Genomic DNA, 26,519 nt, shown 5'->3' with positions numbered 1-26,519 from the left:
AAGTTTGTTGGCATGTTTATCTTTTTTTCAATAACCAATAAAGTCATAATATTTGTTTATTTTAAATAATTAGCAGATTTTAGTTATTAAATAGAAAAAAACTCCAGTAGGTGCTTCAGTGAGTATCAAGATTTAATGCAGACCTCCCCTGACCTTCAGCACTAGGCTTAGTATTGGGTGTAAACAGATAGGAAATGAAACATTTAGCATATCATGTGCTTACAATTCTGGGTTGCAGCAGCATCATACTATGCGCTTGGCCATGGAGCTCATGGATGTCTTCTAGTGTTGGTGATGAACAAAATATACATGAAAGTAACACAGAAAAGCTGCATAATATTAAAAAGATTAAATCTTTTTTATAGACAAACACAGACATATTGCCTAAATATTGTCAACAGAGGCCTATGAAGAAAGGAGAGTCCAATATGAATTTATTGCCTGGTGAAAAGGCACGAAGACATGGTTTGAAGGCAGTCTTAGCCTGGCTTGACTACCAGCCGCCCTAGTTATAAAACACTGTAATATCATTTAATTCCTCTCTTTTCCTATTCTGTTGCTGTTGGTGGGGCCGCCACCCTTCTGAAAAATTATAAGAATGCATGTATTTACTGATGTCTAAAAATGAAGATGTTATACTATTATTTATTTTTTGTTTCAAATGTTTGCCTTACCTTAAGAAGTAGAACTAAAAGTATTTTAAAATACACCACTAACCGAAATGTAACCACTATATTTCCAAACTAAGGTGACATTCTGACTTTTAGAATAAGTAGAGTACTAACATTGTAACAGATAAACTAAAAATTTACACTTAAATAACTAATTCTTTAAATAATGGTTAGAAAAGGTGAACTTAGAGCTCCCTGGAATAAATATAAAAATAAATTTTACATGGTTTTACAAAATGTAGGTTCTCCTGACTAAGTATCTCAAATTTGGGGAATTTCTTATTTTGATTTAAAAGACAAAGAGAAACAGATTCATGTTGGTTCTTGAGTATAGTTACAAGGTTTATAATTTGCCCAGAAATGGAGTGTTCATTTCTCTAGAGACTTCTCTGTCATTTAATGGAGTCACTCCTACCTGGAACATAGTGGTGGCTTCCTGTTCTGTTGTGCAGGGTATCATTTTCATTTTCCTGGGGCCATCGCAGGCATTTGTGCTTCAGGTTGCCCATGAAGAGACCCATCCCAAGTAGTGAAAACACAGTTAAGGAAAACAGGGTGAGGACAACGACACCAAGCAGTTTCCTCAAACACTGGGCCAGGGTCGCCACAACAGACTGCAGGCCTGCAAAGAAAGGCAGGTGTTTCTAACTTAAGAAGAAAAATGTATGAGCAGGACCCCTGGGCCCAAATCTGCCTGTTCTTCTTGTAGGTTTCTAGGACCCTCTGGATCCTTCTATTTCCCCATTCTCCCATGCCTCTCTCACCTAAAGTCCCAATAGGATGTCCTCCCCTCTGTCCCACTTTCCTGATAAGTGAAGACTTTCATGAGACCTGCCCCTTGGGCTAGTGTGCAGATATAAGTGATATATACCATTTGAGTCTTTCTGCTTCTGGGTTAATTCATTCATTATGATCATTTCTAGTTCAATCCATTTGTCCACAAATTTCAGAAATTCCTTGTTTTTACTAGCTGAGTAGTATTCCATAGTAGATATGTACCACAGCTTCTTTATCTATTCTTCTACTGAGGGACACTTAAGCTGTTTCCATGATCTGGCTATTATGAATAAGGCCACTATGAAGATGGTAGAGCATATGTTCCTGTTATGTGCTGGAGCATCTTCTGGGTATATTCCAAAGAGTAGAATAGCTGGGTCTTGAGGAAGCCCTATTGCCAGTTTTCTGAGATAGTGCCAGATAGATTTCCAAAGTGGTTGTACTAGTTTGCATTCCCACCAGCAATGAAGGAGTGTTCCTCTTTCTCCGCATCCTCGTCAGCATGTGGTGTCACTTGAATTTTTTATTTTAGTCATTCCAATGGGTGTAAGATGGAATATCAGAGTCGTTTTGATTTGCATTTCTCTGATGACTAAAGACGTTGAACATTTATATGTGCAGTAAACATCGAACCCTGACCCAGATCTAGCCAATGGACAGGACATTCTCTACAGTTGAGTAGAGAGTAGGGACTGACTTTCACACAAACTCTGGTGCCCAATATTTGACCATGTCCCCTTGATGGGGAGACCTGGTGGCACTCAGAGTAAGGAAAGCAGGCTACCAAGAAGAGACTTGATACCCTATGAGTATATACAGGAGGAGGATGTTCCCCTCAGTCACAGTCATAGGGGAGAGGAGTAAGGGGAAAGCAGGAGGAAGGGAAGAATGGGGGGATACAACAGACGGGATAACAATTGAGATTTAATATGAATGAATTAATAAAAAGAAAAAAAACAAAAACAAAAACAAACAAAAACCAAAAACAAAACAAACAAACAAAAAAAAACGAAGAAGAAGAAGAAGAAGAAGAAGAAGAAGAAGAAAAATGTATTTTCAATAAAGTAGCCACAGCAAACCAGTCCTGTGGCAAACGCCTATCCCTTTGATATCAGTAACCCTTTCCGTCACTGTAATTTCTACGTCCTGGATCTAACAAGTACTGGGAGCCAAGTCACATCTGGAAGATTCTGTGCCATTGCTGGTTAAGATACTTAATGAGATAATTCATAAGCACTACTTCAAGTGGATGCCTTTTGAACAGCCAGATTGTCAATACCCAGGCTGTTTATATAGTAAAGAAAAGCAAATAGGCATTGATTTAAAATAGTGTGAATTTTCTACCAAAACTCTCTTTCTGTTTTAAAGACTTTCCCTAGGTTAAATTCAAAGAAACAAGTTCTTAATACATCTTGGGAAAGCATGTATTTACATTTGCTCTGATGTCTTTGTCAAGGTCACCAATCATGCAGAATATGGGATTCTCTCTTTTTTTAATCATCCTCATTTGTTATCAGCTGAAACACCTCTTTAGTCTTCCTTTATGCTGTGACTTCACAAGATCCATTGAAAATGATTACATATATGACAATGTAATATTCATCTGGCTTATTATAATTCATATTAGTTTTTATCTTTAAAATATAGTGATAGGCCTATGTTGTATCTAATTCATCATCTGTCTGACAGAAACTGGTTTTCTTCTGTTGAACAACATAATATCAGGTGACTGGTTCGATTTTGTGAATGTCTTGTGCTGGTAAGCATAGCTTCTGTAAGTTGACAGGTGCACAACATCCATGCTATGCCCCAATGAATGGCCACACAACCATGCAGAAATGGGCAGATAAATAGGATTCAAGGGTTTATTAATAACACAAAAATATCAGGATGGAGATGGAGTGGAGCTCTAAGATGAGTTGCTGGGTGCTGGTATTGAACGGGTATGATCAATAATCAATAAAAGCAAACAAAATTTAAAGACTAAAAATAGTTCTAAAAGTGAATAAATCCCAAGTCCCAGATGCATTTTTTTCTTGTTTCTGTTCAGTGCACAGATGAAATGCTTTCTTTGGCATGATACACTTCTCTTCCTGACTCTATTGCTGGCAGGTGCCCTACTCTGCTTTCCTTGGATGAGGAAAAGATCCCGACCACATATCCACTCCCAACTCTAGTGGCATTTCTTTCTTGAACTGATTTTAACTTCCTTATGTTTCTTAACAGTTCCTCTGGCAAAGAGGAAAATGCTGCCATTTTATATTTTTATTGTTCTCAGGGTACAAAGAAATTTAAGGGTGTTCTGTTCCCACCAGAACAGAATGACGTAGTTTATTCTCTGGCTTTGGTTGGGTTACCGTGCCCCAAACTACTTTTGTTAAACACATTTATTGGGTTGTAATTCATATATCCTAAAATATCCCATCTCATTGTATAGAACTTGATGCTCTTAAATATTTACAGATTTTTAAGAAATCACATCATTGTATAGTCTACTGGTCTTGTTGGTCCAGCCTGATTTTCAAGTTCATAATGTGGTCACATCGGTTCCTCATAGTGTTCTGATTAGAAAATCACCTCTTTGTCTCACTTTTGAAACATTGCATCTACACTTGGGTGTTATCAGTTAGCTTGCTAGACTCTAATTTATTACTGTTTTGTTTTGTTTTTGTTTTTCTTTCTTTTTGTTTTTTCTTTTGTTTATAATGATACACTGTACCCACCCTTGGGCTTCCTTCCCTAATGGTTTTATGATAATGTATGATTTACAATAGCCCTGCGAACTTGCTACACTGTGGGTTTGTTGTTGTTGTTGCTGTTTGGTTTTTTGTTTGTTTGTTTGTTTTGTCTTTTGTTTCTAAGGATATATTAAAAGGTACAGGTGAGCAGAGCATCTCCCTTCACATTCAGAAATGGAAGCTGTAGTTAGTCCTTACCATCCTCCAGTGTCAGGACCACATCTCTCTACTTTATCTGTTGAGAACATCCCTGACCTGAACTTTATGGTGTATCTACTTGGTACCACAATGTGTAATGAGAACAAAGGGGATTGTGTTGAGACCAGGCTATGACTTTCTCTGTTCTAGACTATGTAAAAGAGTGGTTTCTTAAGATGTGCCTTAACCTTGAAAGACTCCATTTCATGCAGTACAGTTTTGAACTACATTTTGAGGGTGGAGAAGATTGCAGTTCCAATAGGACCTTCAAACAATTCTATCTGCCTGGCACTCACAGGATAAAAGATGGCTCATTCTGTGGATTATAAAGCATTTTGCTCTTTAAATTTGCCTGGCTAAATTGACTCTGTAGGTGTGCATAAGGTTATTAAAACTGTTATAGGAAAGCCAGATCCAAGACTTTGCCGACATGCTGGACTGAGGAAAGGGTGTAATTCCATCAACGGAACCCGATAAAGTGAAAAAAGTTAGCACTGCAATGGCCAGGATACCTGGTGCTTTGTAAAGACCAACCCAGAGAGAATTCCTGATGATCCCTTATGCTTTAGCTGAGCCCAGTTCTTCCACTGCTGATGCAACACACACCACTGGCATCTGCCTCTCTTTGGGCTCACCTTCCGGCTTGGAACCCCCAGTTTCTAATCCGACTCAGTCTTTGCCCTTTTACCTCACAGGTGGACTTAATTCTGCATCTTCACATTCTATCCCGACCCTTCCTGTGGCCTCAACAGCAGCTTCTTCCCTGAAGTTGTTTTAGGTTCATTATGTTATTGACACAGTCTCTCTCTATATTTCTCTCACCTATTTCCAAAACTGTGTCTTCTCTAACTTGTGTTTATTCTGTCAACCACATAAATAAAAGATATAGATATATTTGTTATGTTCTTCATGTTGTGTGATATGAGCATTAGAATGTGCAATGACGATTGGAAAAAGTTTACATTCATCTTGGCCAGACCACCAAGATGGACAAGATTCTCTGGCAAATATCTGAAATTGAAATCTTTCAACTTCTGATTTTATTGTACTTCACTCAATTCTGACACTTTAAAGTCACAAACTTGTTCATCTATGTTTCTGACATAGTGTGCTGATAGTCTATGCTCACTCATTTTAACTGGTTTCTCAGTGAAATAAGGAAAAGGAGGCATGAAAACATTACAATCTACCTCTGCTTTCCTTGTAGTTTATAGAAACTTTTATAAATTCTCTTACAATTTGTAAGGATAACCGAAAAATGAAAGCATAGTTGATTTTTAATCTATATTTTTTTATTACAAGTATTGAAGCCATGCCATATAAACAACAGTTCAATACATTTTTTCCTTGCTTTGCCCTGTTGATAAACAATTTTAAGATTTAGATCACTTTAGATCATTTGCAAAGTCGAAATATTGTTCAAATTCATATCTTCTCTAAGTAATAACAAGACAGTTCAAATGAATTCACGAACACACTAAAAACACAATGGAGAAAACACACCCAATAAAAAGCATTTCTTACCATGGCTCAATGGAATAATCTTCAAAATTCTCAAGGTTCTTACAGTTTTAAGCATTTGAAATGTGTTTAGAGGTGAAAACCTTGTGATGAGTCTGTGGGAATAAATGGGAGTTATTAGAAGTCATTGAACCTATGGATTTTGAAAGATGCTATACAAATTGTATTTCCAAGGATGTCCCTTGCTCCCATGATTCCATTCTAGAAAATAGTTTTTTGGTTGATTAGTAGACAAATTTGCTCTGGACAAGGTAGCCCTCTGTAGTAGTAGTTTACAACTTCAAACTCTAAGTTTATAACAATTTTACTCTATGCTAAATTCCAATGAAAAAACAGTCTATACAATGTTATTACCTTATTACCTTATTACAAAATAGACATTGAAAATACAAAAACCTACTATTTGTTTTTCTGGAAATATGAATGACTCATCCTGAGTATTTAAACTCCTGATAATGAAGAACCTGAACAGCGATGAAAGCAGAAGGCAGTGTGTGCACTCTTAAGTGAGTCTACACTGCAGCCAGAACGCCAGGGTGGAAATAACACCCACTGTTCACAAGTCGTGTTAATATCCTGTGTCATAATTACTTCAGTTGTAAAGTGGGGGATATCTCCTTACTCAGAGGACTTTTGTAGGAATTTAATGGAACAATGTATTCGAATTTTATAGATGTGTGCACGCACACAACACAGGCTCCCTGCTGTAAGGTTAGACAAATATTAGCTGGCAGCAATGAACATACAAATGATAACGGTAATGACAGTGATTATAATGATATCAGTCATTTCATTGTGTTCTTACCATATGGTAGACACTGCTTTAATTTTTTTATAAAAAATTTTAAGGAAATATTATTTTAACAGATATTTGGTTCTATTGACTGTTTCCATACCCCCAGAAGAGAATACAATAAAAACAAGCAATGAAATGTTAGATAAGAGTCAGCATTATCCATAACACTCTAGAAAAGTCTGGAACTACTGTACTCAGATAGTTAGCATATTTACTGGCCTCAATTATGATCTAAATGCCATGTTTGAATATTGAGCCCCAAGTAAGCTAGAAACCTCCCCTAAGTCCAGGCGATCCTGTACTCAGCAACAAAAATAAAAACCATTTACAGTGTGTACTGCTAAGACATTTCCCAGATCTACAAGACAACAAACCATCCATTCTTTTCATTTGTAATGAGCATCCAGAGAAGGTTGTCTGAAGGAAACATGAGAACTGAAATCATTAAGATGTTTACAGGCTGAAAGACTACTCACTCGAACAAAGTCACACTGAAATCCAGCCAGTTCCAGAGATCCCCAAGGAAGGAAAATGGGCCTGCCCAGATACCTCTTGCAATGATTTTTACAAGTATTTCAAATGTGTAAATCCCAAGCAAAGTATTTCTGCAGAAAAACAAATCACACAAACATTAGCTGTTGAGAACATATTGTCAACTCTGATATGTTATGTCTATAAAAGCCATGCACTATGGAACATCAGTTAACCGGAAGGCGAACTTTTATCTGTTTGGTAGGGTAGAAACAATGAATCAGACAAGAATCATATAGCTTGGTCCTCTTGAAACTTAGCGAAGAGCTGTAGAGAGGTTATCAGTGATGCCTGTGTATTAACGTTGTTTACCGAATTTAATGACCTACTTCTACACAGTAGTCTTGACTCAGATGTTATATATAGTCTTTATAGCACTTAGGTAAAATATTAAAATATCACATATACTCCAAATGGAGATTTTAGCATAACTAATTATGGCATTATTTAAACCCAAGTTAAATACAAATCTATACAAAAACAGACATTCAAACTTGTCATATGCATGCTCACACACATGCACACGTGCGCGCACGCACACACACACACAAACATCTTGTTTTTCTGGTTTTTGTTTTTTGATGAGTTGGTATCATAGTAGTTTTCAGAATAATGTTAAAGTTCAAAGTTATTGTCAAGAAGCCTTATTTTCTAAATATTTTCCATTACTCTACTTAAAACCAGACTCTATATTTCCAAGGATAATGAAAAATATATAATTGACAATCTATTAATGCATATGATACCATGGTATATACATATAGCAATAGATATAAACATTTAATTACTGTAAGTAAACACTCAGAATATTTAGCGTTGTAGATATTTAAACTGGTATTATGCAGTTTTAATTTGAGGACTCAAGGAACTGAGAGAGTAGTTTTTTTTATGCTAAATGCAAATAACTTATACACAGCAGGACCATGAATCAAATAAAACAAGACTAACAAGAATTAAGTAAGAATAATGAAAGGGCAGAAAAATCCTAAACTTGGTGAATTATATATACATACATATATATATATATATATATATATATATAATTATTATTAAGTACATTTATGTTTGTTTTGATTTAGAAAATTCAGCCATGGTATTCATATGTGTAATTAGCACAAATGTAACAGTGTAGAAAGAATAGAAATATTAAGTTGTGGATTGTCTTCCAAGGGTCTATATATTGGGATGCTGGTCCCTATTGTGATGATGTAAGAGGTAATGGAACACAAGAGGTGGGGCCTTTTGGAGGTCCGTGTGTTACAAAGGTACTTGTCCCCCTGATTCTACAGGACAAACGAGAGGAACAATAGAAAAGTTGAGGCTAGCTTCATACAATTCATAGGTTTATAGTATGAAAAGGTGAATGACTGCTTCTAAAAAAGCTCCTGAGGCCACAGTTTAACATAGGCGAGAGGACCAAATTGGAACTGAAGTCAAACAGCAGAGGTACTGTGCTCTTGAATCTTCAAAGTTGTGAGTGAAATAAGCCTTTTGTCTTTGTAAGCTTTTCAAAAAATTTAAAAAGTTAAATTGTATTATGTTTTGATCAATAATGTATTTTATAATATAATGCAATAAAATAAAAAAATTTAAATGCTAAAACGTAAAATATAATCATAGACTATATTATAGAGAATACAACTAAGTAACTTACTCTATTGCCACTGTCCATTCTGGTAGATTGTTCATGCACATAAGTATGCTGTCAGTGACGACACTAATTAAAATGAGCAGGCGGAAAAGGGTAAGCCATGGTTAAGGAATAATGGACAAGGAATCACATTAGAAAAGACCTATTTATATAAATTGCATTATAGAGATGAGTGATACGATCCTTTTATAATAATTATTGAAAATGCATGTTATTCTTATTGAAAAACAAGGATTAGCATTTGTTAACTATTATTGATATTTTATTAAACTATATTTCCTATGTGTTTTCAAACATAGAAAACTTAGCCCAGAGAAACCTAGTATTTACTGTGATGACATAAAGTACCAATGGGAAGAAAGGGTTCTGCATCAGGGCCTGAGGAGCTAAACATCTGGGCTTGCTTTGAAAGGATATGGATGCACCAAAACCTTGATAGCTGCTCTTCTGAGGGAACTGAGTGGAGACAGTGTGCAGAAGACGGAGATGGCATTGAACCTGAAGATTACTCTGCTCCGGTTTAAGACCATGAACGTCTGTAAGAAACCAAAGTCGGTACAGTTAACTAAGAATGTGGCTCTTAAGCAAAACACTTACCAGTGCTCACCACTCTGAAATTAGGTCATATTTTTATTGGCTTTGATATGTAGTTATATTTAAAGTAAAAAAAGTGGTTTTCACTTTTTGTGTATTTGTGTGTGTGTGTGTGTATATATATATATATATATATATAAAATGTGTGTGCACACACACACACACACATACTTACCTGGGAGCTCACTGCTTTGCTTTGTTTTGCTGATTGTATACTTAAGAAAGTCAAATGTCATAGTTCCATTTGTCTCCCAATTGAACTAATGTAACAGAAAGGACTATAGATGTTGTGTGGATTTTCACTTAAAGATAACAGAGGAGCTGTATCTCATAACTTAATGAATGTGAAAATTTTATTTTTATATCAGAAAAATCAGTGTCATGTTATAAAAGCAAAGAAGATCAAATTTGTTGAAATATCACATCAATTATTTAAATTATTTATGATGGAGGGACTGTAGTGGGGAAAAGAAGAAATCTGATATAATTCTATATTAATTAAAAATAAAACAATTAAAAGGAAAATGTTAAATTTAATGTTTAAAAACTCTAGTTTTTAATTCACATTATTGACATCAAACTACCTAAAAAGTAATTTTCATAATATAAACACAAGGACTTTGGATATCAAAGCATTATATTTTAATAAATGTAGTAAAAGAACAGAAATATCCCCCAAATGAAAATGATCCAAAGGTATGTATGGAACAATTTCCATACATAGGTCAACACTAAGCTTCATTCAACAGCCAAACATTAAGTGGAATGCAGGAAGTCTTTAGGAATAGAGAAAGGACGAGGGAGCTGGAGGGGTCAAGGACACAACAAGACCTATATAGCCAAATGACCTGGACCTATGGGAGCTCAGAGAGACTTAACTACCAACCAAAGAAGTGCATGGACTGGTCCTAGGCCCCCTACACATTTGAAGCTGATGAGATTATTGGTCCTCAAATGGGTCCCCTTACAATTGGAAGGAGGGATGTGTCTGACTTAGACTCTGTTGTCTCCCTCTGGATCCCATTTCTTTAGGGGGACTGACTGTCTTACCTCAGTGAAGGAGAAGGCACTTAGTCCTGATGTAACTTGATGTGCCAGGGTGGGTTGGTACAGGGAGATGGGGCAGGGCATATGGGGGAAGTGGGTGAGAGGGTGGGACTTAGAGGAGAGGAGGGAGTGGAGTTGCAATTGGGATCTAAAGTGAACAAATAAATTAATAAAGAAAAGACATTTTAATAAAATAAAATTATCCAAAAATGAAATTGATCCATATGTGTAGGTGGATATTTTATGCATGCCTATATATGTGCATAAAACATACATTTTAGATTTATGTATATAAACATATCATATATGTGCCATATATGGTCACTGAAAGTATACGTGCATGTATACCCACCATATATGTTCCTTTATGGAAAGTATTAATCGTGGGCTGTGTATAAACATGTACTGTTTGGTGGTTTAACCACTCCAGCGACACTGTTTGCTTAGCCTTCAGCAAGCCCTGGGCTTGACCCCCTTAGCACAGAAGAAATTATTACAAGTAGCAAATATTCTGAAAATGATCAAACAAGATGGCGTGTTTTGTCACATAACATACAGTACACAATAAGATAAAGGCAGTGCTGTGAATGAAAATCATGTGCCAATTTTTCCCTCTAATAGAGATTAAACTAAAGGCCTCACAAGTTTTAGGCAAATTCTCCTCCACTATTTATGCTGAGACCCTTTAAATTACTTTTTTCTTTTGAAACCTGATTTTATTAAGTTGTGCAGACTTGCCTTGAATTTAAACTTTAGAATACAGAGTACTTGAATCTGCAATACATTTGTCTAGCAAGAATTAGAGGCCTTGACAACAGGCCTGGCACAAAAGTACTCTTCTATACTATACTACAGACTATATATTCTACTATATACTCAATGATAATAATACAGGTGATATGACTTATTTGCTCTTTATACTGACAGATGCATGTGAAAAAGAAATTACAAGAATGTACAGCTGGCAACACTTTTCCATCTGTGTTACTGGCTCTAAATGGAAGCTGCTCTCTGCTTCAGTTCTTAAATACATGTAGTTCAAAGTGCAACTCTGTGGGATTTTGTTCTGCTATTGTAATTATTCTTCCATTTCCACTCAAATGAACTGAATAGAAACATAAACTAAATCTGACTATCTAAATTCTACTTTCCTTGGTAGCATCCAAAACAACTGCAAACTTCACTGGAAGTCTGTCATATATGTGAGTCATTGCAAATGGATGAACGATTTTGGATTATGTCCTGATTCACGTGCTGCATTTGCTTTATTAATTTTATGATTATTTCTTTGCTGCCTTGGGGAGAATAGGCCAAGTATAATCCAGCTATTTAAATAATGTGATTTTAGTAAAGCAACACTTCTTACATGGGGTCATCCTTACAGGCCTCACCCCAGGTGTCTAATAGCAGCTAGGACCACTAATAACTCTGAATTTCATTTTATTGTTATTTACTTTCTTTATGTAAGCTTTTAGAACTAATATTTTATTTAATTTTTATATAAGTTTTAATAATATTCTTTCCCTTTCCCTATTCCTCACCACTCCTCTCTCCACCCAACTTCTTGTTCTTTCTCTCTTTCGGTACATATACACTATGGAATACTACTCAGCTATTAAAAACAAGGAATTCCCGAAATTTGTGGATAAATGGATTGAGCTAGAAATGATCATAATGAGTGAGTTAACCCAGAAGCAGAAAGAATCAAATGGTATATACTCACTTATATCTGCATACTAGCCCAAGGGGCATGTCCCACGAAAGCCTTCACTTACCAGGAAACTGGGACAGAGGGGAAGGCATCCTATTGGGACTCTAAATGAGAGACGCATGGGAGAACAGCAAAATAAAAGGATCCAGAGGGTCCTAGAAATCTACAAGTAGAACAATATGATAGGCAGATTTGGGCCCAGGGGTCCCGCTCAAACTAAGGCACCAGCCAAGGACAATACAGGAGGTAAACTTTAAACCCCTTCCCAGATCTAGCCAATGGTCAGAATATTCTCCACAGTTGAGTGGAGAGTGTGATACGACTTTCTCACATACTCTGGTGCCTCACATTTGACCATGTCCCCTGGAGGGGGAGACCTGGTGGCACTCAGAGGAAGGACAGCAAGTAGCCAAGAAGAGACTTGATACCCTATGAGAATATATAGGGGGACGTAATCCCCCTCAGGAACAGTCATAGGGGAGGGGAATAATGGGAAAATGGGGGGGGAGGAATGGGAGGATACAAGGGATGGGATAAACATTGAGATGTAACAAGAATAAAAAAAAAAAAAAAAAAAAAAAAAAAAAAAAAAAAAAAAAAGAAAACAACAAAAAACCCAAACTAAAAGAAAATAAAGGCAAAAAGTACCAAGACAAAACAAAACACAACTCCCCTTTCCTCTCTCTCTCACACACACACACACACATACAGCAAAACAAAACAAATAGCTGAGTGGTGCACACCTTTATCCCAGCACTCAGGAAGAAAAGGCAGATGGATTTCTGAGTTTGAGGTCAGCCTGATCTATAGAGAGAGTGAAAGGACAGCCAAGTCTACATTGAGAAACCCTGTCTCAACCCCTGTTCCTGTCCCCAAAAAATAAATCATAGAGTGAGTCTCTTTCGTGTTGACCTATTACTCCTGGGCATTGGCTCTGTCATAAAGTATTAGTTTTGTTTTTCATGACCTTGGTTTTGTCTTCAATAACAGCATCCCCGTGCTTAGGATGTCTGCATACACTACTCAGTACTCAGAGTGCTGCTACAGAAACAGGCCTTCCTAAGGTTACTGACCATTATCAACTACTACGACCCAAGCACACCAAAAAGTGAGCGCTGAAACAATTCAAATTCACAGGACTTAACATGCATGTTAACTAAAATATTCTCAAAATAATTCAAGTGACACTTTTACCATGACAGTATATGTAATATATATACACATACATACATACATATATACATACACATACACTTTTCTTTAGAGACTTTCATTCACTTTGATTTCTCCCATTAGATAACATCAGTGAATATAAGACATGAATATCAAAATGCTAGTAGATAATCCTCATATTCCTCCAATTTAATGTACTTTATATAATATTGCTGGTAGTAATGTCACTCTTCCAACTTGTAAATGTTGGCCTTATCCATCAGCCATATCCGTTGTTTCTTTTTCTGATATAAGACCCTGAATTTCACCCTCTCTATTTCTTCCTCCTTCTTTCCCTCACCCTCTATCTCCCTCTCCCTAGGTGTAATTATTTCATGACTATTTCAGAATCGGTAATAAGAAGAAAGTAATCATTGTATTTCCACACATGCCATTCATTTTAAGCAAATCGGCAGTACACTAGGTTAACTGACCACAACATACAACGCTCTCCCTCCCTTCTTTCTCTCCACTTCCCTCTGTCTCTCTCGTCCTCTCTTCTCCTCCATCTAGTTCTCCTTCTTCTCTCCTTACTCCTTTTCTCCCTCTCTTCCACATTCTCTAGTTCCTCTTTTGATCCTTTCTCTTCCAATTTAGAAAGATGCTAAATTAGTCTTATTGAGCTGCCACATTCACGCCATACGACCTTGACCACTGCATCAAGTCTATGTTGAGATCTCCATTATCTCATCTTTGCCAACATAACAGAATTTCCAATAATAGCACTGTCCTTTCTATGCCTCCCTGCAGAATCTATCTATGCCATTGACTGTTCATTTGTCCATAAAATGTTCTGCCTCGGCATTATTAAAACTCCATGTATTATGCAAGATGTAAGTAGAAATTTACATTATTTCACTTTATTATTTTATGTGTATAGCGGCTCTGGCTTCATGTATATCTATAAAGCAGGGGCGTACCTCATGCCCAAGGGGAACAAAAGAGGGCTTCAAACTCTCTGGAACTATATATAGTTGCACAGAGTTGTGAGCTGCTTTTTTAATTCCTGGGAATCAAACTGGTGATCTCTGTAATAGCAGCCAGTGCCTTAAACCACAGAGACACTTTCCTGCCTCCAAATTGTGGTTTCTATATAGAAACTCTTCTATATTCATCAATCCATGTAAATTTCTGTATTTTCTAACAAAAAGCATTCTCATACTTAGCATTCTGTGTTTGCTCTGGGTGCGCATATGCGCGCGTGCATGTGTGTGTTCGTGTGTGTGTGTGTGTATGTGTGTGTGTGTGTGTGTGTGTGTGTATAATTTGAAGTTCTCTCATATCTTTCTCAGGATGAGCTAGGTTTGAATTTGTGAATATATGAATGAATAGAAATTAGAAAAACAGAGTTTGTATGTAGTATTCTGACTAGTAAGTTATCAAGGCATTTGCAATTGCTGCTCATATTCTAAGTATTTCATGACTATGTTAAATTTTATATTCAGAAAAAGGTAATTAGCATATTTCCACAAAAGCGACATATATTAAGGAATATCATAAGTATACTAAGTTCATTAACTAGAACATATTACTCAGGTATTGTATCACGTCATTAAGATTCTTGAATATTTTGACCCCACATAAAATACATTATGATAGAAACTCTTTCTCTATTCATTTTATTTAGGTCTTATCTCAAATATATTTTAAGAGGCTTAAATAAGCTAATTATAATATAGTTTCGATAATAACAGTTAACCCTTACATTTCTCTTAACATAGTAGTATGGGTCCACATCTTCCAAAGGTTCTGACACAGTTCCCAGAGGAAGGGTTCCATAGGTAAATGGAAGTTCTTTGCCAGCTTCCAAATCCAGACTTGGTTTTAAGTCTTCTTCGTCATGATCTTCATTGCAATTTTTAGCCATGTGATTCTCTATAAGTTCAAGTGACTCTGCCGTAAAGGGGACAAGACCCTTCAGCTCTGGTGAAGTCAACATTTTCAATTTGGTACCTATAAAACATAAGCATATAAAATTTCGTCAGGTCTAAATTCATTATATCAGTAAATGGTCACCTGTTCTGAAAGTGGAGCGTCATGACCCCTGCCGTCTCAGACTCAATATCAGTTGTCTTAAAGTGTCCTCCAGGGTCCCTTGTCTGGGAGTGGGTTGCTTTGTTAACTCCATGACAAAGGGAAGAAACAGCAAAACAACCCAGGAGTGAAAATGCTGGGACCTGCACCAACCAAAGGCAATACATGCAGTAAATATTGACCCCTTACTCAGATCTAGCCAAGGGACAGAACATTATCCAAAGTCATGTGGAGAGCGAGGACTGACTCTGATATGAACTCTGGTGCTCAGTATTTGACCACTTCCCCTAGATGGGGAGACCTGGTGGCACTCAGAGAAAGATTAGGCAGGCTACCAAGATAAGACTTGATAAGCTATAACCACATAGTGGGGGAGGAAGTCCCCCTCCGTCATAGACTTAGGAGAGGGGAATAGGGTGAAAGGGGGGGGGGGCAACAGGGAAGAACCTGAGGAGACAAGTAAGGAGATAAAAATTTAGATGTAATCTGAATAAATTAATTAAAAATGGAAACAACTAGAAGGCAAATTGTTTCCAACACAGGGTACTTTTAAAATCACATATTATGCAAATATTGGCAGAGGGGAACAGAAGCCTCAAATTCAGCCATGGAAAGCTGGTCCATGAAAAAGAAACTCAATGGAACACCCCAGACACAATGCCCCAATTCCCACTATCAGTGTTTGGTGGATATGATGTCTCTCGGTTGCTATTTTTTCTTTTAGACCACGAAACCAAATAACCAAGTTAAAAATGGGGTACAGAGCTAAACAGAATTCTCAACAGAAGAATACCGAATGGCTGAAAAACTCCAAAGGAAATGTCCAAGTCCCTAATCATCATGGAAATTAAAATCAAAACGACTCTGAGATTCCATCTTACACTGGTCAGAATGGCTAAGATAGAAAACTCAGCTGAGGATGATGTTCCAGTGCTAAGGAGAGCTTTGGGTGACTGCTCAGGCAGCAAACTTTCTCTGTTGCTTTTTGTTTTTTTGTTTTTTTTTTCATTTTGGAAGCTGCTAACCTGGACTTCCAGTTCACGTAGGTACTTAAGTTTTATTTCTTCTCAAGGCTCAGATGGGGCTGAAGACTAGATAGTTTAGTCTTAGAATTAAGCTTAATTGTTTGGGGGTTAAGATGATTTTAGGTCTAGATAGATGTTTTAAGTTAATAGAGATGAGATATGATATATATTTATTGGTTTTCATTCAAAATTTTATAGGAAAGATGCTTCCTTCTTTCTTCAAGTTTGCCAAATACAAATAGCCAAATCATTTATATAATATATATATAGTTATATAAATATAACATTTATATAATTCCTGATTGTTTCGTGGTTCTTCCTGCTGTGTGTAGTTTATTTTATTTATGTACAATAATATAAAAGTATATGTAAAAAAGAAATACAAAAAAATTAAAAAGAACTCAAGTGACAGTACATACCGGAGAAAACGTGGAGAAAGGGGAACACTCCTCCATTCCTGGAGGAAGTGCAAATTTGTACAACCACTTTGGAAATCAATTTGGTGCTTTCTCAGAAAATTTGGAATAGTGCTACCTCAAGACACAGCTATACCACTCCTGGGAATATACCTAAAAGATGCTCCACCATACAAGAAGAACATTTGCTCAATTATGTCCCTTGCAGCTTTATTTGTAATAACCAGAATCTGGAAACAACCTAGATGTCCCTCAGTTGAAGAATGGGTGAAGAAACTGTGGTACATTTGCACAATGAAATACTATTCAGCTATTAAAAACAAGGAGATATTGAAATTTGCAGGCAAATGGATGGAACTAGAAATGATCATCCTGAGTGAGTATACATTAGCCCAACATAGATGTCCTCTGAGAGACTCCACCCAGCAGGGGATCACATTCAGGATGTAATCTGAATAAATTACAATAAATTAAAATTTTAAAAAGAGGAGATTTTATTTGAGAAACTGCTTCACCTGGAACTATCAATATGGTACTCCAGCTGGCAACCTCAATGGGGCTTCTCCAGTTGATTTCTACCTCCCTCCCTCCGTCCCCGCCTCTGTCTCCTCATCTAACTATCCACCCACCCTTCCCTTGGTAATATTTATTCTTTTATTTTGCCTTCTTATATACATACTAAACTCAACTTATTCAAAATAAAAAAGTAAGAATATTTTGGATCACTATCTGGACCATAGAAAACTTTATGGTCTCAAGATTTAAATTTATAATTCAAGATATAAAAATTAAAGACTCCAAACTAAGAAGGTACATTTAAAGAGATCATGCTTCACTTTTATAGAGCTATAAGCCATTCTGAATTTTATTATACTTAATATTATATCTTTAGTAATTTCATTTAGTCTTTCCTAGAATTTTTAAAAATTGTATTTGTTTACTTTTGTTTCTCTAATATAATAGAACATTTTTAAGGTCATAAGAAATCTTTTAATGGTCAAATCTAATTATTTCCTATGTACTGCTTATAGCTATCAACTGACTTTTATTCTCTAAATGGTCACCAATGATTCTGTGGCCCATTCTTCTTTGTTTAGAGTTGTATTACTTGCTTTACCTCAAATCCCAAATGACTTATTATCATCATTATTACCTTTTAGCTGTGCAGGGTTAAAACCAGAGCCTTGCTCATACTTGGAATGTGCTTCACTAATGAGGGATATCTTTAGGAATATGGATAAGCTTTGAACAGACTTTAACTCCAATGCCCTTACATATCTGCCCTTCTCCTGTTATACAAGCAGTCTTGGAAAATGCACATGAGTTGTGTTACTCCCTGAATGTGAATATCTACCAACTACAGTTTTAAAATATTTTCTTCTCTTGAACATTTGCATGGAAATTTCACCAATAAAAGCACTATATAAAAATTTTGCTTTTTAATTTTTTTTCTTTAACAATTATGACAAATATCCTTTATTTTTTCAGGTTTAAAAGACCAAGAAACAAAGGGTATACAGTTGGGGATGTAAGGAAATGGAGGGGATTTGAGAGGAGTTGGAAATGAAGAATCAGAATATTGTAATGAAAATTGCAGACAAGTTTCTGGAGACATGATTTGGTACTTAAAAGTACTGGGTGCTTTTCCGGAGGACTTGGGTTCAATGTCCAACATCCACATTGAAGCTCACAACTGTTTGTAATTCTTGCTCCATGGGAATTAACACCCTCATACAGACATATATGCCAACAAAAGAAAATTCACATGGAATAAAAACTAAGAAGTAAATTAGGAACTCAGATAAAATGCAAAATAAGCAAAATAAAAACAAAACCACAAAATCGTTACTAGAGAATTACTTGTGGCATTTTCTTCTGTGTCATGAACACTCTTTGCATGACATAATTTTGCTACATTTTTTTCATTATAATCTTGAATGTTGTCCATTTCCCCAACTGCAGGAAAGCATCTCTCTTTGCAATGCTCTCCTTGGCATCCTTTGGTAATTGTCAGGTCTCAATTCTGCTGTTTCCCATTTACGCACCCTGTTAGACATTGAAAGGCGTGTCCCTCAGCCTGCGCCATCAGTTCACTGAAGCATGAATGTTGCACTCATGAAAGCTTTCCTTTCTTGACACATACAAAGATATATTTAGTTTTATTTTATGTGCTACATAAAGTCTGAGATGGCCAGAAGAGTATCTTGGATCCCCTAAAACTAGAGTTATAGATGGCTGTGAGCCTCCATGTGGGTTAAAGAAAAACAAATCTGAGTCTTCTGAAAAAGCAACAGTGTTTTAACCATGGATCCATCTCTCTAGCTCACAAATGTGTTTGCTTTATGTTTTTTGACAGTCAAGCTCTTATCAAAATCTTAGTATCAGAAGACTTATTCCCCCATTACTCATTTGCCCCATCCTTCTTTGTAAGTTTATTATGGCCATGAAGAGTAAATATTGTGTACGTAATAATGAAAATTTTTTAAGTCTTTATTTTGCCTCTCACTGAACGAATTCAGATGCAGCCGACTGGCAGCTCAGTATCCAAAGGGATCTTCTATTAAGGGAAGCAGAAGCTGCCCCTGTCATGGACTCTGTTGCCTGCACTTTGATCCCCTCCCTGTGGTGGGGTGTCTTACGATGCCACAGAGGAAGAGGATACAGGCAGTCCTGATGAGACTTGATAGGCTGGGGTCAGTTGTAGAAGAGAAAGGCTCCTCCGTCTAGCAGGACTAGGGGAGGGGAAGGCGAGGGAGGAGAGAAGAGGGAGGGAAGGTGGGACGGGAGTGAGTGAAAAAGGGGGGCTACAGTTGGGAGGTAAAGTGATTAAATTGTTTAAAAATAAATTAAAATAGAAGAATAATTTTAGGAAACAGAAATAACAGATAACAGGTTCATTCCAGAATTTTCTATTTTTTATAACTTAAAATTTATTAATTTATTCAGAATACAACTCAATTGTTATCCCATCACTTTTTTCCTCCCGTTCCTCCCTCCCTCCCGCTTTCACTCTACTCCCTTCCCCTAGGTCTAAGACCGAGGGGGACCTCCTCCCCCACTATATGGTCATAGGCTATCAAGACTCATCTTGGTAGCCTGCTCATTCTTTCTTTTGTGAAGTAATAATGTAACACATTAATACAATACTAGCCAACTAAGAGTAAGGAAAAGATGACGTAATTAGTATCAGTGGGATGATATTCATTGTACTTCTACTTAAGTCTTCTAAGACTTCTGCTTAAGTCAATGGTTAATGTAAGACCATTTAAACAGACAACAGACAATCTCACAGACTTCTAGGGAGAAGGCATAAGGTACATATCTGTGTTGTAAGTGTTCTATGAAAAATAGAGGTAGACACAAATACTGGGTTGACTGCTTATGTCTTTCATAGAACCTGACATTTACTGGGCTTTGTCTTATATTCGATCTTCACCTTATTCTCTCTGAAAAATATCTCCATTGCTATGTCACTAGTGTTCTTACATCAAAAATACTATTGCAGGCATAAGTGTGTCTGTTACTCTCTGCATGTGAACGCAAAGGTTTTTTCCTTTTTAAAAATGATTTAAAATAATATTTAAAATTAATATGATAGATACTGATTTACATTTAGAATTTTAGATGCATCAAAGATGCAAGGTTGTAAAGATGTTTTCTTCAAAGTTGCCAGATACAAACAACAAAACAATGTGATTGTAACATTTATATAACTCCTGATTGTTTCCTGGTTCTTCTTGCTGTAGGTAGTTTATTGTATATGCGTGTAATAATATAAATGTATATCTAAAAAAGAAAAATAAATAAATAAATGAATTAAAATAAAGTTACATCACTTCTCTTCATCTTCTCTTCCATCGAATGCCTTCTATATCCCCAGCCTTGGACTATTTCTAATTCACCACATCTTACTTTTCAATAATTATTGTTACTTACACAATTATATATTATAAATATTTACATATATATGTAATTTTATAAAAAAAAAACCTGTGAGGCCAATATAGGTTTGCTTGTGTGTTAGGTTTTATGGATGGTCAATTGGTATTCGATAAGTAATTATTGAATTAATCCCTGAAGAAGACTAATTTTCTCTGGCTCTCAGTAGTAGTTACTTGTTTGTAGTTCTTCATCTACCACATAGGGCACCACGATATACCCTGCCCACTTGAGGATATGCACTGGTAGTGGGACTGCACTTTTCTCTGGCAGCCAGGTTGTTCAAAGCCCAATGGGTTTATAGCTTCACTGTCATATCTAGAAATCTCATTCTCAAAGCAGACATCCTCTTTCTGGCTTTAAATATTGCTGTCTCCTCTCCTAGAATGTTCACTGAGCCTTGGGCATAGAATTTTGGTTATCGACTGCTACCTCAGGCTGGGCACATGGAAACCAGTTATTTTTTTCATTGTGACTAGTTGTGGCTTTTTGTAATGGCTCCTGTTGCAAAGAGAAGCTTTTTTAATGAAGGGCATATAGACATATCTGTGAGTACTGGAATAAATAATTAAAATATAGTTAAATGTATACTACTTTATAAAAGTGGCAGTAGTAGGTTCTCTTCTAAGATTCATGATCCATGGGTCATTGGGTATGAACACAGTGCTAGGCTTGATAATCATCCTGTTAAAGGGGCCCTAGGAACAATTCAACAGCTGCTGATTGCTGCTAAGGTATAAGTCCAGATGCCATTATTGCACATATTTAGGGATATCCTGTCGTGCTTGTCATTGTTGTGGTTTATCAGCATCACTCCTAAACATAACTATTACTTACTTAACCCTCTTCCCATTTTACATGGCATCTTTCAGTTATATCAAAGCTTGTAATTGAGGAGGAGAAGTTCACGTTAGTTCCAGTTTGAACCATCTGAGTCCTTCCTACTCCTGAAATTCATAATGTCTTCTCTAATAGGGACTTACTTTCAACCTTTGGGAGGAATCCATGAGGAGCAGCAATAGCTTATAATGTTTAGTAATCTTTTGGACTATCCTGATCGACAACTTGAAGGGACGTTTCTTATGCTTGGCACTCAGATTTTTGTTAGATGGTTTATGGCTCTATAGAGGAGCACTATCGCCCAAGTGACATAACTTTATCAGTTAATATATATATATAATTTATGTAATAATAAATATATACATTTATATTAAGTTTAGGGAATAATTTTATGAATCAAACACTCTTAGTGATATTTATTCATTTTCTTTCCTTCTTTTGTATCATCCTATCTCCACTCCTCCTTTTTCCAGCTTTTCCCATCCACCCCTTTGGATCTCCTGCACTCTTCTATTCCAACTCTACAACCCTGTCATCATGGTCTCTTCTTTATTTTGCTGTTTTCTGTTGTTATATGCCAGGTTATATACCAACATCTGAAGGTTTGGAGCTAAGGGCCAGAGGAGAGGAAAAAGAGCATGAGGAAACTTTTCTTTCTATGTCTGGGTGAAATCATTTAATATATTTTTTAGTTCCATCCATTTACCTGAACATTTTCTTTTCCTTACAACCAAATAATATTTCGTTGTATTTGTACCCCATTCTCATCCATTCATTAGCTGAAGGACATTTAGGTAGTTCTCCTTCCAAACTAACATGAACATAACTTTCCAGTATTTATTTATAGTCTATAACTCAAAAACACATTAAATGTAAAAGTTGCTCTTTGTCATGTTATAGCCATGGATTCATTTTTCCTTGAAGTCGCTACTTTTGACCACAGAGAGATACAGTAACATTAGTGACTGCTTCTGCCTAAGTCCTTAAGAAATAGTCTGGAGCCAGGTGCAGTGGCGCATGCCTATAATCGCAGCCCTTAAGGGGCAGATGTCTGTGAGTTCGAGGCTAGCTTGGACTAAAAGTCAAGTCCAGTACAACCAAAGCTACACAGAGAAACCCTGTCTTGAAACCCTCTTCCCCAGAAAAGGATAGAAAAAGAAAAAGAAATGGTCATAGCTTAGGTGTGGAGCAACACCAAAGAGAGAACCCTGGTAGGAAGGTGAGCACATGGCTGTGTGGAGCTCTCATCCCATATGCACGTTATAAAATAAAATAACTGCTCACCTTAATGTTGTTATTTTTCAAATATCTTGGTATATACATATATATGATACTCATTAAAAGGTTTCTAAAATTATCCACATGCATAACATGCATACACACCCAGACTCATGCTATTCAAGCAGTAATACTATATAATAAGCTTTACTGTGGGCTGTCAAAGTGCTTTGGACAAGTGTCATTTGTGTTACAGGTAATAGTTTTATCATGACATTTGATTATAGAGTGTTTAATGAGTTTTACAAAATTATGCTTGGCGCAGGCATCATTGTAGATAAACTACTTATTAATGGCGGATGCTAATAGGTAGTAAACATTAATTACTGTATCACGATATAACACAGTATGACCCAAAAGGAATCACTCAATCATCTTTTTGTGATTGCAGTGTTCACGTGTTTCTTTCTGCAGTCGAGTGTTATCTGCTGTTGTCTCACTGTTTCTTAATCACCCCCCTTTTATTTATAAAATGAAGAAATAAATCTGAAGGGTGCATGCCTATATTTAGCTATGTTCTTCCCAATAAATGAGCCAACACAATGCATGTCAAGGAACTTTTTACATTCACACACACTGGGCCTGCTGTGCTTTACATTTTTACCATAAGCTTTTATTACTTAACAAAGTAAAATAAAATAAAATTATAGCATGGCTCAACATATCAAAACATACATACTAGGAGAATATTGTAACATGATATGTTTATAAGTATTTCCCCAAAGCCAATTTGATGAAATTCTATAACCCACACAACTCCTTATTATCTTATGTCTTTTAGATTGAAAAAACAACTTAGGTTCTGTTGGGAAATAGCCTAGTGGAAATAAATGAAACAAATAAAATCACAAAGCTTGACAGACACATATGCATTCAATTGTTCCTATTGTTTACAGAGATCTCAGTTAATTATATATTGAACTTGATTTTTTTCTCAGTCATACAGTAGAGATTCCTCTTTGAATCAAAATAAAATTATATGTGTTGAGAAAAAGTTGATTAAAGTAATAGGTACATACCAGATAAGAAACCAATACATCTTTCAGCAACTTATTATTTACTTTTATTTATGTGTATTAGTGCTTTTCCGAGATTCAGGCCTGTGCATTGTGTATATGTGTAGTGCCTGTGGAGCTCAGAATATGCCACTGGATCCCTTCGGAACTTGAGTTATAGGTGGTTGTTAGTTACCATGTGGGTTCTGGGAATCAAATTTGGGTCCTCTGGAAGAGCGGTTGGTAAACTTAAAAACTGAGTCATCTCTTCGGCTCCTTAAAAATAATTTTATTTGTAATGAAATTTGGTACATGGATCAAAGGTAGTAGAATTATATATAATGGCAGTGCATACAAGACTCAGAAGTCGGTGCTAGGTATACCCATGTGCTCTAGCATAACAGAGAAATATGCATCGTAGCACAGAAAACTGTCAAAGTGTTTTATTTAATAGCAATTTGAATACAAGTCAATACCAATTTCTTTTCCCAAGAAAGATAATAGAACCTTAGCATGTGTTGACAGCAGATGAAGAGGAAATTCTCTTCTATTCAGTGTGGGTAAACTAGAGAAAAACCTAAATAAATAAAATTTTTGCTTAAAATAAAAAAACACTATGGAAAGTCTGGCTAAAAATTGGAAGTATGTCATAGTGACACAGAAAAGGTACAAAGTAGAATCTTGTTGCTTCCAAGTATCTGAAAGATGTTATGTGGAAGGGAAATTAAACTCCTGTATTATATAGAGGAAGAGCTAGAATCAATGAGTCAATTGCAGAGCAGATTTGCTTTTAAGATAAAGTCTTTTGTAAAACTGAAGAAGTTGATGTGGGCATCATGCCTCACCTTAAGTAGCAATAGGAAGCACACAATTACTGTAGTGGTGTTAGACATTTGCAACAAAGACAAATATTGACTAGTAATGTCAATATCATGTAATCTTAGAACAAGCAAATGTTAAGATGTTTTTATTGGAAATTTTGCACAGCATCAAAGGTAGATAGGTTGGCCAAGATTGGAGGATTATGAATTCAGAATACCCGGACTTAGGGCACCATCACACTCAACCTAAAATAATTCTTATACTTACTGGTATTAGAACCATTTAGAAGGTTAGCCAACAATACTAAACTTGTGTATATTAAATTTATATTTATTAGCACTAGACTCAAAGGAGATGTTTCAAGCTTATGGTAAAATACTATCATTAGTATAAATAAGTCTAGACACACTCCACTGAAACCTCAAGAATCAGTTTTCAAGTCTGTTTTCTTAGTGTACAGTCCCAATATAATTTCCCTTTTCTGTACCACTCCTTGGTAAAATAATCCAATAATTCCTTGTTTTATTAGCTACTATATTTGAAACTTCAGTAAAATTCTCAGTCTTTCCATATATGTCAAATTTGGGATCCCTCATATATATGCAATGTAAAATGCTATAAGATTAAATCAGATAACAGAAAAACCCTGAGCCACATTATAGCCTTTATTGGGACTTATTCTCTCACTCAGTGCAGCAACTTATTTCATATGACACTTTTAGTAGTTACTCTGGCACTGAAAGAAATTTTACCCAACTGTAGATGAGAAGAATGAGTGGACAGCAGGCATTTGTCTTCTATGCACTGCACTGCAACTCAAACATTCATCAAATGGAACTGGCAGGCCTCTGACTTTCAGAGCGTAGAGTGCAGACTGAATTATTAATCATTAAGACATAATTCAGTAAAAGCATTCCTGTGGTGAATTTATATAATATGGTCCAGGCACTATGCTTTCTGTTGAGCTATCTTAATACAGCATCAGTGCCTAAGAAAATAAAGATTAATAGTTAATCTGTCCATTAGATGGCCTTTCTAAAAAATTTGAATAGCTCGAGTAAGCTTTTTGCAATAATGATATCACACTCAACGCATACTTGCAGCCTTGGCAAGTTACAGTTGCATAGCTGTTCATTAAAATGGAATTCATTTCTCTTGAAGAATGAGAAAATGTATAGAGTATACTCTTACAGAAAAGGTTATTTGATTTAAAAATCATGGACAAATTTATCGAAATAATGTGGTAACTAATTATGACCACTCTGAATGACAGCCATTTCGGAGAAAATTGTTTGAAGTTATTTTGTTTTCCTTCACGTTGTCCCTGTACATACTATTTTACAGAAGAAGAGGTGTGTCTTGGTCTCTTGCATGACTGCTGGGTAGTTGGTGGAGACCAACACTAACTCAAAAGTGCTTAGATCTAAGTTTGGACGTGCTTAAACAAAAACCCCCACATAAGGTATAAATACTTTAGGAAAATGTAAACGACTGAATCCCAGTATGACTACTTTGGAAATATCCAAAACAAGGGAAAAGTTGAATCACTTTACGGTTGACAGGCTAATGGCAAATCGACATGCACAGGGAAAGATAAACCAGAAAAGTAGACGTTAACCTGAAGACAAGAGATTGCTATCACGTAATCCACTCTCTGGATTCAGGGAATTTGTAAACCTATAAATCATGCTACTGAACAACAACGGAAAAGAAAGAGCTAGGC

General features: G+C 36.1%; 1 protein-coding gene across 1 annotated transcript in view; it reads right to left on the bottom strand.

Moving 5' to 3' along the window:
• Positions 1-26,519, bottom strand: part of Scn7a (sodium voltage-gated channel alpha subunit 7) — a 90,695-nt gene that overhangs the window by 47,975 nt on the left and 16,201 nt on the right. The window contains exons 2-7 of the mRNA XM_051166125.1: positions 15,153-15,400; positions 9,301-9,419; positions 8,887-8,976; positions 7,178-7,306; positions 5,909-6,000; positions 1,087-1,293 (exon numbers count right to left, since the gene is read on the bottom strand). Coding sequence (XP_051022082.1) covers positions 1,087-1,293; positions 5,909-6,000; positions 7,178-7,306; positions 8,887-8,976; positions 9,301-9,419; positions 15,153-15,386 — 871 coding nt within the window. The 5' untranslated portion in view covers positions 15,387-15,400. The remainder of the gene's footprint in view (positions 1-1,086; positions 1,294-5,908; positions 6,001-7,177; positions 7,307-8,886; positions 8,977-9,300; positions 9,420-15,152; positions 15,401-26,519) is intronic.

Source organism: Acomys russatus, chromosome 24 (assembly GCF_903995435.1).
Source record: "Acomys russatus chromosome 24, mAcoRus1.1, whole genome shotgun sequence".
NCBI lineage: Eukaryota > Metazoa > Chordata > Mammalia > Rodentia > Muridae > Acomys > Acomys russatus.
The sequence above is the reverse complement of the archived record's forward strand: the minus strand, read 5'-3'. Positions and strand labels throughout refer to the sequence as shown.